The following is a 17295-nucleotide window of genomic DNA, read 5'->3' as shown; positions in this document are numbered from 1 at the left end:
GTGAATAGTAACATCACTTTATGTTTAACTTGCCTGTTTTTATTGTTATATTTTTGCTCATCGTATACGAAACGAGGCCAAAGATTATTTAAATGTAGTTATAATGATAAAGATAAATATATTACAATATTGTATATATTTTAGTTCATAATTCAAATGTTTTTTATATATTTTTTAAATACACTCCACCAATATATACCTACAAAAGAGATTTTAATATATCAGCGGACATTGATCTCAGCGTCACACAAGAAAGAACAAATATGGAATGAAATATTTAGTAACAAATTTGACTACTTTCTTATTGGCTCATGTCCGCTATTTCCTAAAATATGTTTAACTTTGACACCTTCCAAAATCTATTTTTACGGAGCCAGTAATTCTGACGTCATGTATATTTTAGTATACACTACATTTTCTTCATAATTAAGGGTTCTTAACACGTACAAAAGGAGTGTGATTTGTAGTTCGTATAAATTGAATGGAACATTATATATTTAAGCCGAGTACGCACAGTACAAAATTTTTGCATTGTTTAAATTTTGTTTGACAAGTTTGCTGTATATAAATATATAAAATGTCTATTACAGTTTCTATTAATTCAAAGATTTTATTATATTATGTATTAAATGCATAAAATATATCTCCTAGCTTTTAATGTTAAATGTGATCTAGTTATGTCAAGTAACAATGTATTGTATTACGATGAATGAAGATAAAAGTATGTTCAATAAATTATTTGACAAAATTTGAAGTTTTTCTGTAATTTATCAGATTTCGAAACCTAGCATAATTATAATTTGGTTAAGACCGTATATATAAAAGCCTAAGGCTAATTACCGAAAATCTTTTTTTTAATATACGTAAGTATGTCTATATTAAGACTATTGTTGATTAGAGTATGTATTGAGTTATATATACACAGATCAATTTAATTATATGTACCTACATAATTTCAACTTCCGGAAATTTTGTTGTCATTCGCGCTTGAAAATTTTATTCAAATATACTCATTATTTTAAAATTATAAAGCTACAAAGACGTTTGCAAACCACTCTCATTGCGTATGATTCGTCCATAATAAAACTAGTTTGTATTAAATTACACGCGTGAATAAAACTTATGAATATACACGTTGCTTCAGATATTACAAACCTACTTTTACTGGTGAGTTATGCATTACACGATTTTCAGCAATCGTGTGTAAGCCACGAGCGTGCAATGTATTTTCAAATAAAACTTAATTGTGCTCTGTTTCATTAATAATTTGTAATGGAATCTAAGGTAAGATATTGACATCCACAAAATTCATAATTATTGCAACAAAATATATAAGGTCACAATGGACGTTTTGGACTTGGACTTTTGTTGTTAATATATTTATTTAAATAAGTTATATAATTTTACTCATACATCATAATTTTTTTATAAAACATTACAATAGTAACTTTTACTGTATAAACTGAATTTTTGATATCTCACATTTTTTTAAAATTTTTAATCTCGGTTGTAGGCGGTACTATTCTTTACTGTGATGGGATGTCTGAGTTGGTGCTCTAGCGGAAATTCTAGCGAAGAAGGGCAATCACTGCAGAGAATTCCGGTAGATGGCATACGACCCACATCCGATACGGAAACAAGTACCAACCAGTCATGGAGAAGCTGGAGACCTTGGAAATTCTGGCAATGGGGTTAACATTATTGATTAGTTTCTTAAGCTTTCATAAATATCATATTTTTATACGGATTTTTCTTATTAGGTGGGTCCGCGTTAAGAGACGGCCTAACACACTCTTATGATCTAATACAGAGTGCGTCTAGAAGACCTTACTTTTATAACCATCACCTTAATCACAGACCTAAGCTGAAGAGAAAAATTAAATTTCTTTTAAAAATACAAAACTTTGAAAGATACGTATGTTGTTTTATTTTTATGGACCGAATCGGCTTCCAGTGGAGGTCTTCCCAGGGAGATACGGCCTTCAATTATTTAAAAAAAGCATAATCCTTTCTAGCACTAGCATGGATGTATGGCCGGTACTTGCCTTTTTATGGCTGTTCTGCCCTGCGATTCTGTAACTCACTTTTCGAACTCACACAGCGGTTTTCGCTTCGGCGGTCGCTCTCAAATCAGTCGTGAAGCAGTCATTTTATGATTTGGCATTCTGATAAACAATAAACTACAAGCTCCCACCTTTTCAGAGTTACAGAATCGCAGGGCAGTAGTCTGGTTTGCCCCATACAGAAAAAAGTTCACCTATGGTAATGGAGTGTTTAAATACGTTACCTAAATACTCGTAATGCCCAAATCTAGATTAGACATCACACTCACACATACAACAGACTAGATAACAGGTGCTTGACAGCCAATTGACATGACGGCAGGAAAATATATTTTGCAATATAACGAATTAGATACTGGAGCTGGATTAAAGGACTTGAGATTAACTAACAATAATATTGCATCATGTATTATGTGGACTCACAGAAAACTTTAACGCGCCGCGAAAGTTCTCTTGTCGTTGAAAAAGATGAAACTAAAAGCGACTATGAGGCGTTGTCTACCGCGCGTGGTCAATCCACGGCGCGTCTTGTTAGCGAATCGGGGGCTTCCCTAATAGCCCGACAGAGGGGTTCTGTTCAGAGGGAACTGGTCACTCAGTTGTTTGAGTCTATGCTAGATCATATTGTAGAATCGTGGTCGGTTATAGAACCTCCAAAACCGGAGGAAGGCCCCACAGAATTTCCACGCACAGCTAGTGAATTAACATTGCCAGGCAAAAAGAAGAAAGCTATTAGTGGTACGTACCTATATGAATAATTCGTATAAAGATGTAATATACCCAAGATGTTCTATGTTTCAGGAAAATCCAGTAAAAACAAACGAAGTCAGTCGAAAATTGATTTAGACAATACACAGGTATGTATTAAGTTCCTCAAAAGTTTAAACCTTTATTGCCTTACATAGAAATGATGTTCTTTGAGTTGCAATTTAAATATTAATTACGGTCCGTCTACCTTAATTTCGTTATTGCAGCAAGAAACAGCTTTGCCTCAAGGTCACTGGTCATGTCCAGACGAAAGAGCTATTATAAAATTTCGTAATGGAAATTTGTATGAAGGTAGTATATCAATGAAATGCATGCACGGAGAGGGACGTTTTCAATGGGCCGACGGAACAGTTTATTTAGTAAGAAAAAATCCTAAAGAATACTGTCGTCAATTATATAAACTTATGCAGACAGCAGACACTTCCCTATGTGTATAGTTTCCTTCCATTAAATGTTATCTTTATAACTAGTAACCTTCTTAGCTAAAGTTTCAGGACCACACAGTTACAGTTCTTCTGATAATTACGCAAACCAATTTAAATAACTATATAGATATTTATAAAACAGGGACAATTTAAAGACAATGAAATACGAGGCAAAGGTTTTATTCAATGGAAGGATGACACTTGGTATGAAGGCCAGTTTGTGGGGAACCTTCGTCACGGCGCAGGATTATACGTAGACTCACGGAAACAGCGCTCTTACGCAGGCGGATGGTTCTCCGGCACTAAGCATGGCTTCGGAGCAATATACTATTCAGGATCATTTAAAAATTCTTATAATGGAGAGTGGGTTTCGGTTAGTAACTATAACACGAATCTATATTTTATAGGTCTTTGTATCGCCTCGTCTGTGCCCATTTTTAATGCCACACTATTTTTATCCTATTCTATTTTATAAATTCAAACTACAAAATCGATTTTGTTTAGTTTCAAGATCAAAAGAGTCTATTTCATAAATACGTAATTTCGGGCAACAGCTCATTATAAATTAAATCCGCGGTTTCGATCGTATTTTTTCCTTTATTAATTTTTTTGAAAATTTAAGAACGTTCGTCATGGCTTTGGATCTCGTGAATATTGTGCCTTAAGTGGTTATAAAGGCTATTGGGACTACTATGTCAGAGAAGGAAAAGGTTTAATGATATGGCCTAATCACGACGTAAGTTCCCATGAATTTTCACATAAAGTGCCCTGTAAACGATCAAATTTGCTTGACAAACTTGTTTGTCAAACTTCACGTTTTCATCAAACAATAGCTTAGACGATCAAACCAAATATCAAACAAATTTGTTAAAATTCTAGTAGATTCTGGTTTCTCCTTTCGTGACGTGACGTCGCCGTGCCGAGCGCTTACAATGAGTAATTCAGATGACACATTTTGGCATTGACTCTAGCACTGTGTATCAAGACAAAAAAAAGAAGACGATGGAGTCGAGAATGGTTGAAATTAAGAGATAAATTCTCTTGTTCTTGTCCATATAATCTTTTGATTTTATTTTCCATAACATCGGCATATCACGATAAACAGATATGAAATGCAACGTAAATTCTTTGTTCGTAATATTGCCACTCATATCGTCACTGAGCGTAGCGTTCTCCATGATGGCAATACAACGAATGAGATCTTGTTTGACAAACACCGCCGTACACGTTCAAACCTGTTTGTCAAACTCGACATCAATCCAGATTTTCATCAAACACGACAAACACGTAGATTGTTTGACAAACGCCTCAAACACAGCAGTAGGTACACTATCAAATAATTTGACAAACACGTAAAATTTGACAAACAATTTGATCGTTTACAGGACACTTTAGATGTCAATTTACAATTTAATTTTGGAATTAGACGATTATTTTTGATGTGAGGTTATTTACGATTCGTTCTGAAAATATGTACAAAATGTATTATAATTACAGTTTTATAGAGGCGAGTGGAAAAATGGCGTCATGTCTGGTTATGGGATTTATATTTGGGATTCCTATTATAACAACGACATGTCTTTACCCTCCATTACTGCATACAGGGGGAATTGGGATAAAGGCCAGCGACATGGATATGGTATACTTAACCTTGGCTTCGGTTTAGGCTCATATTACAAAGGCGAGTTTAAAAATAATAACAAGCATGGTCCAGGGACTGTTATTACAAATAATGGGCTTATATTGCAGGACAAAATGTTGTTTATAGACGACAATTTTGGTCCATTGAACTCTAATCAAGAGCACAATAATTATACATTAGAATGCAAACGAAGCCAAACGCAAGAGCCATTCGAATTTGACATTTGTGATCAATATATTGGCCTTTTCTATCATATTGAGCAAGCACTTAAGGAGCTTGATAAAGAACAAGAAACGAGAGATATGTTGATAAGGGAATTTTATGAAAATAATAAAATTCTGGGTTCTATATCTCTACAAAAGAACGAGAATATTAAAGAGAATGAGATAGATTTCAAATTCGAAGAATTTTTGAAATTTGAAGAAACTTCATTGCGTAAAGCGCTGCAATGTTATGAAATACAACTCAAACAAATTTACTATAAATACGCTACAATTTGTAACGAAGAAGAAATTTACTATACGCCAATCCTGATTCGTCTATACTTATGGCAGCTCTATTTCGATTGTAACATTCACGAGAAACATTTAACACTAGTAGAAATCGATAACATTTTTCATGCTAATCCAGAATGGCTTGCCAGGTCGCCTCACAATCCTTTTGAAAAAATTTACTTCTGGCAATTTCTGCACGGTCTTATATCGATTGCTAGGAAGTTGTATGCTAAACGGCATTTGCCTGAAAAAAGACCTGACACGATTCTGGCCAGTGCATTTAGGAATTTTATGGACAACGATGTTCTACCAGGAGTTGGTCGTAAAAAAGGTAACGGTATAAATAAAAGGATCTTTTTAAAAAAAAGATTGGATTTTGATTTAAAATCCGACGAAAAACATGACAATATCAAGTACTTGAGTACTATTTAGTATTTTTAACGATGTATTTTTTAATTATTGATAAAAAGCTTGCCAACACTCGGTACACTGATACATCGGTAAAAACAAACGCAAAATATAATCGAAGTATTAATTATTATCATCGTTTGTCTATTTCAAATAATTAACCTGTTTAGGGAGGCATTGTGGTCTTCCATATCTACGATTCATTACATATTTTTACAGGATTTCTCACTAGTGGATATGGCTTATTTGTGCCCTTGACAGGAACCTATAATTTGTACCGTTGCTTAGGAGAGCCATGTACTGTACGAGACTTTTTATGTGCAATGAAAAGACCACAGCATTGCACAGATTTACTACAACCAACATTTAGAGATGATGAAGTATTGCTAGGTCGAAATGCTTATGTATTTGGCGATGAACTTACCTTTATTTCAGGTGATTTGATGGTTCTTAATGGATTTATAGAAAATATATCAGTATCTGTCCGTAACTGATTTTTAGACAACTTTTTTAAACGTTGGTATTTTCTAATAAGGCCGCAGAAAGACATTTTTATGTTGACAAATTATTAACAATAAAAACATATTTGCCGTTTTAAGTAAATTGCGATAACTTGTTGGATTTCGTTTTTGCTTAATACTACTTTTTTATAAACTAATATTAAATTAGACTTTGCTAATCCCTTTTTCGTAGTTAGTGAGTTTGGCAGTCTCATATTTAGTGGTGTCACTTCACTAAACATTCATATGAAACTTCTTGAACTGATAAAAACGAATTTATAACAAAATTTCTACACTATAACCTACACACTATGTACATAGCGAGGAACCATTATAGACCAGTCATTATAGACATTCGAAATCGAAAATTTGATAATAATTCCAAAAGTTTTCAAACTTCGGTCAAGTGAATGGTACATTTGGACGACAATAAATCTCATTTTGCAACCTTGTCCGCAGTCCGGAACATTGTTAAAATTGCAATTAAATTAATTTTTGCTGTATGGTCGTGAAAAAAATTCCAAAAGTTCTGCAAACTTGGGGAAGTTTTCGATATAATATTTCATATCACGTATAAAATTTGCAACCAACCTAAGTGTATGGAACAGTTTTTGTTATTTATTTTATTTTCGATATATCTGTCAAATTTGCAGAACTTTTGGAACGTTTTCCTTCAGTTTAATAAAGAAAAACATTAATTTTTAATAACAAAAAATGTTCCGTACACTTAGGTTGGTTGCAAATTTTATACGTGATATGAAATATTATATCGAAAACTTCCCCAAGTTTGCAGAACTTTTGGAATTTTTTTCACGACCAAAACTTATTTTTAACAATGTTCCGGACCGCAGAGCAGGTTGCAAAATTTTATAGTTTGTTTTAATACCACTCCCGACCTTACATCAAAATTTGAAAACTTTTGGAATTATAATGAATTAATTGTCTTGACTGACTGGACTATTACTGCTGCGAACTACTCGGGTCGTTTAAGATTTTTTTATTATTTTAGAGTCCGCGCAGTTAGAAGACAATACTAAGGAAGATCTAAAGCTGTTCAACATTGGCAACCTCTCGAGTAAAGCTGTGATTCTCTTTTTCTCATCAATTTTCCCGCAAATTATAAAAGATGACAAAATCATGAGCCTCGACGTAAAATTAACTTTCTTTGAATTTTATCAAGTCCTCATCGCTTGCGTTGAAGAAAGCATTCGTTTAAGAAATGAAGAGTTAAAGTCTCAGGAAAAATCCACAACAAGTATTCCTACAGATAACTTGCCTAAGTTAAAATAATTTTCATTTCTCAATTCTTAATAAATTAATTTGTAATAATGGAACTAAGCATTTTTTGTTATCCTATCCTGAGCTCAGTGGTGCACATGGGTTTGCAATATGATAACGCTCGTAACTTGGAAGCGCGGCTACTTGTTTTATAATTTTGAACCACCAACTAAACCGAAGGAGGTTTACAATACGACGCGTATGTTTTTGATGTGACAACGTCCTTTAATTCGATGGAGCCAGCTACACGCACGAAAAACATGACGCATGCGGCGTTACCTCGCTCTGAGGCGTTCCATTTAAGGCTTGAAGTGCAAGCGAGAGCGCGGAACGAGCGACAAAGAGGCACAATCGGCCTCAGCGTACGGCAGCGTTCGCTCGTTAAAAAATTGACATAATTGTATTTATGTAACTTGAACAAACAAATAAATGTAACTTGATCAATTCAATTGTGATTTCCATTTACATCCTTCTCTATATCCATACTAAATATCTATCAAACAAATAAAATTAAAATTTTCTTTTGGAAAATGCAACCATTCCATCAGCATTTTCTTATGACGTTGTCACGTTCAACTATCGTCAGTCGGTAAACCGACTTTACAGACAACCGATTTTGTTTTAATAAGTATTTTGTGAACTAGTAACTTTTTATTAAAATAATAATAATAGAATAGTGTATGAAAGGATGTCATTCCATTTTTTTAATAAGTACCATAAACAATCAACGTCATTGAAAGACATTTGATTGTGTTTAATTTTTATAAATATTACGTATACTTTAATTACTTAGCAACACCAAAATGCGGACAAAAAATCCCATGGCTAAAAAGCCACAGCAAATATTATTTTCAAAAAACACATATGGTCCATGGGTGAAAGTTGAAAATTGGGACTTTGCGAATCACGCTGAAAAGAAAGACAATTATGTCTATCGAGATTATTTAAGCAATCATATCAGTACTTACAACCGTTGGGGAAACCAGGATCAAGGTGTAGGGAAAACTGAAACTGGACATATGCTAGAACAGGTTTTTACAAGAACGGAACCGATTTATGCTTTCAAGCCCTTGGTTAATTTTACTTCGTACCCCTGTACTGAGTGAGTTGCAGTTTTTTGTATTTGTAGAAAATATTACTTAGGTGTTAACTACAAGTATAATTCAATGGTAACATAGGCATCCAGTCCTAAGGCGGCGTCCTAATTGGGAGCGATCGTACGATGGCGCGATGCGTTTTTCATCTCACGATCAAAGTGGTCGTGCGATGACCTAACAGGTGTCCTAATAGATCGTGCGATGTCCATCGTGTGATGCCGTCGTTCGCCCCTCGCGCGTCAACCGATTAGGACACTCAAAAGAGATCTGTTGCTTTGATTACATGATCGCACGATCAAACGCATCGTACGATCGTTATTAAAGCATTTCATGTACTCGCACCATTACTTGCGAGGTTCAAATGGGACACTCTGATGAAATCTGTATCTTTAAACTCATCGCACGACAAGACCGCATCGTGTCATCGTGCGATCTTCGCCAATTAGGACAACGCCTAACGCCTTTTTAAGACAAAGCCCCGTATTCTTGAACGTCAATCAAATTTAAACTTAGTTTAAGGAGTTGAATATTGAAGTTTGGCATATTTGATAGCGCTCCAGACAATATTGTAACTTGAAATACAAATTAGAATATGGGCCCAAGTTAAACTTTATAACAATTTTTCTTTTAAAAACGTTAATTTCTCTTCTTTAATGTCTAGATTTAGATCCTTAATTACCCTCCAGAAGGAACAATCTTCATCACAACTCCCTGTTTTGGTAGCTAACTTTACCTAAAGCCGGCGACTCACCTGTAACATTTTACCGTATCGTAAAAAGTTTTGTATTGTTCAGTAAAGCACCACCCGTAAAATTTCTGTTTTTGTACAAGTTTGAAATCCAATAACCTTTCATTTTGTTCTTCATTTGGAGTAAGGAATAATGTAGTAAAATCACAGAACCCAGAAACACCGTACCGTCTGCCTAGATTATACTGTCTATGTAAAATGCCATAGCATGTGAACGATTAAGGGCCAAACAAACATGGGGTTAATATTAAATATATTAAGCAGTCAAGCAAATAAAACTGTCCTGTTTCTATCTATAATTTAAAGAGTCGTAATTGAATAGATAGTTTTCTAGCTGTTAGTATTAGTTGGTATTCAAGACACGAGATACCTACTTATAATCGCTAGAGTGCCATCACAGATTAGATCGCACGCATTTAGTTACTGACTTCAAAGGGTGATATTATTGGAATTGGATAATATTAGTACAGTGGAATCTCGATGACTCGAACTTGGAATTCCCCCAAATAATGGCAATAAAATCCAAACTTAATGTTCGGGTTCTTGGCTTCTAATATATTGTTTTTGCCTTGTACACGTGCAATGAGTGAATACTTTCATAAAAATATATAAATTACAAAACTTAATTTGAATTGTTATTCCAATTCGACTCTACAAATCGAAAAATACACTTAGAAATCGCGCCTCTATAAGTCAAAATTTTAGCAGTTACCTAAATCATATGCATCTCGAAGTTCTTGTTAATAGACCAAGAGCCCATGAACAAAAAAATACCTGTGAAATGACCCAACCTGAATTACGCTTAGAAGGCTGTTACTATATCTGAAAATAGCTCTGAGCACTATGCCGTCATTTCTGAGCGGTACATGTGAGTACGTGAGTGAATGGACTTTCTCAGGTACAATGGGGGAATTTCGACTAATTATTAATGTACGGCTTTGTTATAAGTGTATAGATGATTAAAAATAAATGTCGAAAAACCTAGTGCCGTACAAAAGTGATGGTGCTGGATGTCGGTGCAAATTTTTAATTCGACGACAGTTGCAGAAGCAATATAGGTCATTTATTACTGTACGGCATTTGTGTGATTCCTTTTGGACACATATACAGATACTTTACCCGTAAACGCCGTACATATTCCCAGCGGAGCGGTCGAAAGCCAAGGGTCGCAACATATGTCTGATTAGCATATAGGTGATTCTGATATGAAACAACATACAATTAAATGATCTTGAGAGTACTTCACAAATAGATAACATTTTCCAGCATGCCGTACATTTTTTGTGGAACACATAGGTGTATGGGGTAAATTACTTTCCTCAGAAAAGAGTCATTTTCCGGTGACTTTTATCTGTACGGCAATAACACAGGTTATTAATACTTTAGACAATCTTCAATAAAAGATAAATGCCGTACACTTTCGATAGTCCGCTACCACCGCCTACCAATACAGGGCGTCCCAAAGTTATGGGAAATGAAGGGAAAGTACCTTAAATATCGTAGATAGGGTATTTTACTAAAAGAAGACTTTATGTTATTTTTAAAAGTTATTAATTCTGCATTCAAAGATTTTTTAAAAATTACTTGCCTCGTCTGGGAATCGAACCGACTTAAATGTAAAAAAAAACACCCCTACTTTTATGATGCCAATCGAAAGAATGGCCAAAAACTAATAACTCTTCTTAAGTAACATAGTATTTTAAAAGAAAGTAACAGCGTGAATATATCTTTTTAATCAAATTAAAAACATTATCTATCGTATTCGGCCTAAAAAAATCCCCTACGAGTCTGTTACTTTAGAAAAGTTATTAGGTTTTGGCCATTCTTTCGATTGGTATCATAAAAGTAGGGGTGTTTTTTTTTAATTTAAGCCGGTTCGATTTCCAGACGAGGCAAGTAGTTTTAAAAAAATCTTTAAATGCAGAATTACTAACTTTTAAAAATAGCATAAAGTCTTCTTTTAGTAAAATACCCTATCTGCAATATTTAAGGTACTTTCCCTTCATGTCTCATAACTTTGGGACGCCCTGTATTATATTTTTATTTTTGTTAAAAATATTTTTCCTTTACCTCTCTCTGCTGGTACGATAAGGCTGTAAATATACTTTACAGCCTTATGGTAGTATACTCAGATATGTACAGTTATTAATGACCTTAAGGGACACCTCAAATGTCGTCGAAGTTTTTATCAGCTGTAAGGAATATTCTGGAGTAAAATGTACGGCATCTGGTTTTTTTTGTTTATTTATATTTGTAACATATAAAATAACAATAATCTTTGAAAATATTACTCCCCATATTACTCTAGGAGCATTTGAAAAGTCATCTAAATTTCGGAAATTTCATATATTTTTTATCATAATATTTTTATTTGTTACCATTTATAATGAACGGCTATAATGTACAACGGTAATATTTAGTAACATTATGTAAAAAAACAAGTTGCCGTACATTATTCTCTGATCTTACAGCAGTAAGAACTTGGTAAATCCTGAAATTTCGATAAATATTTAATTACACAAATATTAACTATAAATTTGGACGGCATAATTATAAAACATTATTGTCCGTGTTAAATAATATTTTGAACATGTTGCCGTACATTTTACAATGACCTTAGGGTATATGGGTGTAGGGGTAGGGTTCCGACCCTTGGCTTTCGACCGCTCCGCTGGGAATATGTACGGCGTTTACGGGTAAAGTATCTGTATATGTGTCCAAAAGGAATCACACAAATGCCGTACAGTAATAAATGACCTATATTGCTTCTGCAACTGTCGTCGAATTAAAAATTTGCACCGACTTCCAGCACCATCACTTTTGTACGGCACTAGGTTTTTCGACATTTATTTTTAATCATCTATACACTTATAACAAAGCCGTACATTAATAATTAGTCGAAATTCCCCCATTGTACCTGAGAAAGTCCATTCACTCACGTACTCACATGTACCGCTCAGAAATGACGGCATAGTGCTCAGAGCTATTTTCAGATATAGTAACAGCCTTCTAAGCGTAATTCAGGTTGGGTCATTTCACAGGTATTTTTTGTTCATGGGCTTGTGGTCTATAAGTCTAAAACTCGTTAACTCGAACTTTTGTGGTTCCCTTGACATTCGAGTTATCGAGATTCCACTGTATTTGAATATTATGATACATATATGAGGCATCTAAGCTCGTGCTAAATTTCTCTAAAGGTTCAACAAATTTCACGGCAAGTAAAATGAATATCGATTGTAATCAGGTATACCTATTCCAACTTACAGAAGGTTCATGAAAATTAGTTTAGTAGGTTTTGATATGTGTTTTGGTTGAGTAACAACCTCAAGCCAGTATTTTCCAAATCTAGATTTCGCCCCTCAGAATTTTTTTTTTTGTTAAAAATTCTGTTTGTTACACGCAGTACCCCGGGAAGAAATAAATTAATGAAGAAAGCCAACTTAGCGGAATTACCTCATGATTTTGGTGTAATGGACTATTTAAGTACACAACAAAATGACTATAGAAGTCCTTATCCCGGAGTTACAAGACCGGTAAGAGTCTGTTTATAAAAAAAAAAACAATTCAATAGTTTGAATTTAACTTATAAAAACTAAGAACAATTTGTGAACACCACTATAGAAAAGTAAAATGCACTTGCGCGTTGCACTTTAAGTAGGTTTTTGCACTTGTATTTAACATCCAAGTATATATTAATATGCTTAATCTAACCATTTAATTGGTTCTATAAGAGTTCGAAGTCAGTATCTCTAATCTGAAAACAAAATCACCACCCTGAGCAACCAAATTTCTCGATCCCGCTGATTCTTTACTCACCATACACATTAAAATATCACCAAGATCGATCATTGTCATTGTGATTACGTATACTCTTTCATAACTATTTAACTAAACTCTTTTAATTTTTAATCTATGTAGTTGGCAAGATTTGGTGTATTTCGAAATTGATTAATGTTTTAATATTTCTTAAAACAATTAGGTATTCATATTTTAGCTAACTATGTCTTCCCCACCGTGGTTGTTAAATCGAGTTATACGTTCCGATTTAACTCATAACCATGGCACCGCTCCACCAAGAGGAGATTACCAATGTTTGGATACACATACACCTATTGGTCACATACGAGAAATGAGGCTCTTCCGTTATCAATCATTTAATCCAGCCACCTGCGTTCAAGACTTTCCGAAATTAATATAAATGTGGTCTTTAAGACGCGAAATAAAAAAGGTAATAAAAAAAAAGTATTTATTCAATCATACCAGTCACAAACATACTTAACTAAATAATAAATCAACTTGAAAAAATTTGGAGAAAACAAAACCTTTAAACTCCCATAAAGCAAACTTCTTGAGATCTAATAAACTGCATTTTGATATATTGGTATACCTATTATATTTCTTAAAAGAAACTTCTGTTAAATTGATTTAAGGGCACTACCTATGCGAAAAGATTATGATACTCCATATAGGCTATATGGAGAGTTAATTCCCTTCATTAAGAGAGTTAATGATAATCATAAAAATTTCTGTGCCAATGGTTTACTTTAATTAACATCATTTTTATACTAAGTGTAAGCTAGTTACACTTAGTATCTCAGTTAACATAATCATAAAACTAAATTAAAATTATACAACTAATAAGACAATAACATAATTTCATAATCATAAAAACTTAAAAAAAAATTGTTTAAACTAAAAAAAAATGTTGACAAAAAATTGTATGTAAACTTTATAATATTACTAATAATCAAAAGGCATACACAAGCACTTGAATAACAGAAAATCATTACAAAGAGAAAAATATAACTGGTGTTTTCTAAATACCACATACTTGTCATAAGATTTCCAAAAACAACATAAGAGACACTTAAAACAAATTATAAAATCACCAACAAAATCTTAAAAACATTAACAGTCACATCAATTTGAAATTTTCAAAGTAAATCAGTTTTTACTTTTATCAGTATTTTCTATTTACACATATTTCATGATATATTTTAATTTGGCTATATTTTAAGGATTGGGCAAGGCATAAAATCACGGCTATGTGTAACTTTTTAAAACTATTTAACATTATATAGTTTTCAAATAAAAATGTTGTGCAATGAACCTAGCAACTGAAATATATATTCTGTACCCTGTATACTAAACTTTAATGTAAAATTACATGTCTATATCATCTAGTTATAGTTGCTTGTGATTTTTATAGTTGTTATATGTACATAAAGCAGGGCTTAAATCAAGTGATATAACAATTTCAAACATAAATTAAAATGTTACATGTTACTTTAAACCCTGTTTAGATTAATTTATTTTGCTAAAACTCATATTTATTTTTTTCTTTTCCAGTTACAAATCTTATCGTTAATAATATCCAAACATGCAACCCCAAAGCAAAAATTTAGAATAATCATGATAACACATACTTTATAATTAGTTTGCACATAAAAAGTTATAAAAATATAAATTTTAAAGTTCTTAGTATTATGATGATAATACAGAACTGCAATATTATGCAAAGCCAATATTCATTTTGAGTAATAAGTTAGAAATATTAATTTATTATAAATGCTTAGAACTTTTTTACTTATAAATGAAAACTAGATTTATTATAACACAAATCTAAGTGTTCTGAAGCTTAATAAAATTGTAAAACTATTAATGAGTTTTCCTCCTTTTAAATCCTTTACCTTTCTTAGACTTTATTTTGTGTTTACGTGACACACTACGACTTCCAGTAATTTCATCAGCTAACATTCCAACAGTTGTCAATTTTCTACGACGATTCTTTTCAGCTTTAGTAACTGGTAATCGAGTAAGGTAGTTCTCTTCATATTCTGTCTTCTCTTGCTCTTGTTTAGATATTGAATGTTTGACATAGTTTCCTGTAGTAACTTCTGTTGGTGCTTCTGAATATTCTTCCCGAAGTTCTCTCATCACACTTGAGTTCAAGAATTGTTTTTTTGCTCGCTCTTTATTCTTTTCAGTATCTAATCTTGTAACATTTTCTTCATAGTGTACAGCGGCCAATTTAGGTGGGACATAAATATTAGATTTGTTATCTTTTGGTTTTTCACCACTGTCTGACATTTCACTAGAGTCTTCATCACTGTTATCTATTTTACTCATTAAGTTTGATGGATTAGCATGGTAGGATTGTGGATCATCTTCTGAACTGGCACCAACCACTGCAGTTTTAACAAGTTTATCAATTTGATACTTCAACTTAGAATCTATGGGACGTATCTTTTCAAGTACAGTTCTTATTTCTATTAGTCTATCTATAGATGGGTCAGATTCGATTTTTTCACCAGAACATTTCCGTAATACAATGTAAGTTAAATTAATTAAATAGCCTAGCAGCATTTGATATTTCATTTCTAAAAAGCTTAAACCTTTATCAGTAGTCATTTCGCCATCTTTAACGCGAACTAACATATTGTCAACTAGGTTAGATACTTGTTGGACATTTGTATTCATTTCTTTTAACAATTTTACTGCCTGAGGTAAGTCAGGAACTTCCATCTCGTCTGTTGCCTGTAACCAAGGATATGGTAAACGTTATACTTTAAAAAAATACCTTATTTATAGCATATAGCATATAGCAATATAAAAAAATGGTAAATCCATTTATAATTAGAAATTAATATTTACCTGAACCATGATGCTTGTTTGTTTAAAGTAAATACCTAACCTTAAAATTTAAATTATAAAATAAAACCTGTATTGGCAGGCACGAGCGTAGGCGGATCACTAGTACTTATTTAGTTGCAATAAACATTACACAGTAAGGAACTAGGTTTAGAAAAGAAAGGAACATTAATCATTATCAATATTGTTTCATAAAATAAAAATTAATGGCTTGGCAAGCCGCTAGCGTCTTGCGTGTGAAGTGTGAACTGTGACAAATGACAATTGGCATAGGAGTAGGGACTAGGGAATACGGATGCTCGATGATAATTGATCATCGATGTTTTTTTTTTATGGCTCTGGCACGATTTGTGCATTAGCCAGCGTCAAGTATAGGATTTTTTATAATTCGTGCTAGTCTTTAGAAATTCGACCGTGTCCTCCATGTGCGGTTTAGGCACTCGCCCGGTACCGCACAACCCTCCCAAAGGCCGAGAAAAAATTTAAATTAAATTAAAACTTGCCCTCGAACCGGGAATCGAACCCGGTACCCCTCACCTAGCTGCCACTTAATAAGACCGCTAGGCTATGAGGCCCCTATCAGCGATGTTGAAATCAAAAACATTGATGTTTTGACATCGATGTTGCTATACGAAAAATATCGTAAAATCTAGATGTTAACTCATGGCCTCCCGCACGACCAATTCAACTTACGGAACAAACTGTCTTCTATGAACGCATCAAATCAGGTTTATTAAATTTTCTAATGCGTATTCATTCTTTGCGCCCAGGGGCCTTAGTCAGGATGCCTTAACAGTAGTGTATGTTGAAAGTCAGAAACGAAATTTGTATGAAAACTTTTCGACACCAACTGTCATTTTCATACAAAATTAGTTTTCGACTTTCTACATACACTACTGTTAAGGCAATTTGACTAAGGCCCCTGGTCGTTCCCTTCATTCGTTCTTCGTAGTCTCGCTCGCTCTTTCTCTGTTACACTTCCTCAATACTCTTTATCAACAAAGAAATATATTTAAAGGTTCTTCTTCATAAAAATTACTTTTCATTCAGTCAGTTGATACAAAATATCGGAATATGTAATATTATTTATTTGTTCTGTTTCTTAATAAATTTCGAACCATTTCACTGTATTTTATTTCTTTATCAATTATTAATGCAAAAATCATTCATAAATATCGAACATCGATGTTGGGCTTTCGATTATGACATCGAACAGCGGTC

At 33.3% G+C, this 17295-nt stretch overlaps 3 protein-coding genes across 7 annotated transcripts; 2 read left to right on the top strand and 1 right to left on the bottom strand.

Annotated features, from left to right (window-relative positions):
- The first annotated feature begins 495 nt into the window (after positions 1-495).
- Positions 496-7915, top strand: LOC125056890 (radial spoke head 10 homolog B-like). 5 transcript variants are annotated; one of them, XM_047660225.1, is made up of 10 exons: positions 496-1284; positions 1514-1691; positions 1761-2801; positions 2865-2920; positions 3038-3190; positions 3399-3629; positions 3879-3992; positions 4754-5723; positions 6020-6235; positions 7310-7915. In XM_047660225.1, the coding sequence occupies exons 3-10, from the start codon at positions 2468-2470 to the stop codon at positions 7588-7590; spliced, it is 2355 nt and encodes a 784-aa protein (XP_047516181.1). In that variant the 5' UTR covers positions 496-1284; positions 1514-1691; positions 1761-2467; the 3' UTR covers positions 7591-7915. The 5 variants fall into 5 exon arrangements, with proteins under 5 accessions (XP_047516181.1, XP_047516180.1, XP_047516183.1 ...); XM_047660224.1 differs by having other exon boundaries at positions 1514-2801; XM_047660226.1 differs by lacking the exons at positions 496-1284; positions 1514-1691 and having other exon boundaries at positions 2746-2920; positions 7310-7912.
- Positions 7916-8306: 391 nt separating this feature from the next.
- On the top strand, positions 8307-13638 carry LOC125056920. Its single transcript, XM_047660282.1, has 3 exons — positions 8307-8680; positions 12827-12956; positions 13418-13638. Exons 1-3 carry the CDS (start codon positions 8382-8384, stop codon positions 13619-13621), a joined length of 633 nt encoding a protein of 210 aa, XP_047516238.1. The 5' UTR covers positions 8307-8381; the 3' UTR covers positions 13622-13638.
- Positions 13639-13655: 17 nt separating this feature from the next.
- Positions 13656-16328, bottom strand: LOC125056913 (neuroguidin). Its single transcript, XM_047660275.1, has 2 exons — positions 16078-16328; positions 13656-15960 (listed from the first exon to the last, which is right to left on the bottom strand). Exons 1-2 carry the CDS (start codon positions 16084-16086, stop codon positions 15082-15084), a joined length of 888 nt encoding a protein of 295 aa, XP_047516231.1. The 5' UTR covers positions 16087-16328; the 3' UTR covers positions 13656-15081.
- Between the last annotated feature and the right edge of the window lie 967 nt (positions 16329-17295).

Source organism: Pieris napi, chromosome 15 (genome assembly GCF_905475465.1).
Source record: "Pieris napi chromosome 15, ilPieNapi1.2, whole genome shotgun sequence".
In the NCBI taxonomy this organism is placed as follows: Eukaryota; Metazoa; Arthropoda; class Insecta; order Lepidoptera; family Pieridae; genus Pieris; species Pieris napi.
Note: the sequence above shows the minus strand (reverse complement) of the source record. Positions and strands in the feature narration are given on the sequence as shown.

Excerpts from the sequence above, each read along its gene's own strand:
- LOC125056890 (XM_047660225.1), top strand. The coding sequence starts at position 2,468 with ATGTATTATGTGGACTCACAGAAAACTTTAACGCGCCGCGAAAGTTCT. Across the intron at positions 3,630-3,878 it reads ATAATGGAGAGTGGGTTTCG|AACGTTCGTCATGGCTTTGG; the intron begins GTTAGTAACTAT and ends TGAAAATTTAAG. Across the intron at positions 6,236-7,309 it reads TGAACTTACCTTTATTTCAG|AGTCCGCGCAGTTAGAAGAC; the intron begins GTGATTTGATGG and ends TTATTATTTTAG.
- LOC125056920 (XM_047660282.1), top strand. The coding sequence starts at position 8,382 with ATGCGGACAAAAAATCCCATGGCTAAAAAGCCACAGCAAATATTATTT. Across the intron at positions 8,681-12,826 it reads ACTTCGTACCCCTGTACTGA|TACCCCGGGAAGAAATAAAT; the intron begins GTGAGTTGCAGT and ends TGTTACACGCAG. Across the intron at positions 12,957-13,417 it reads ATCCCGGAGTTACAAGACCG|CTAACTATGTCTTCCCCACC; the intron begins GTAAGAGTCTGT and ends TTCATATTTTAG.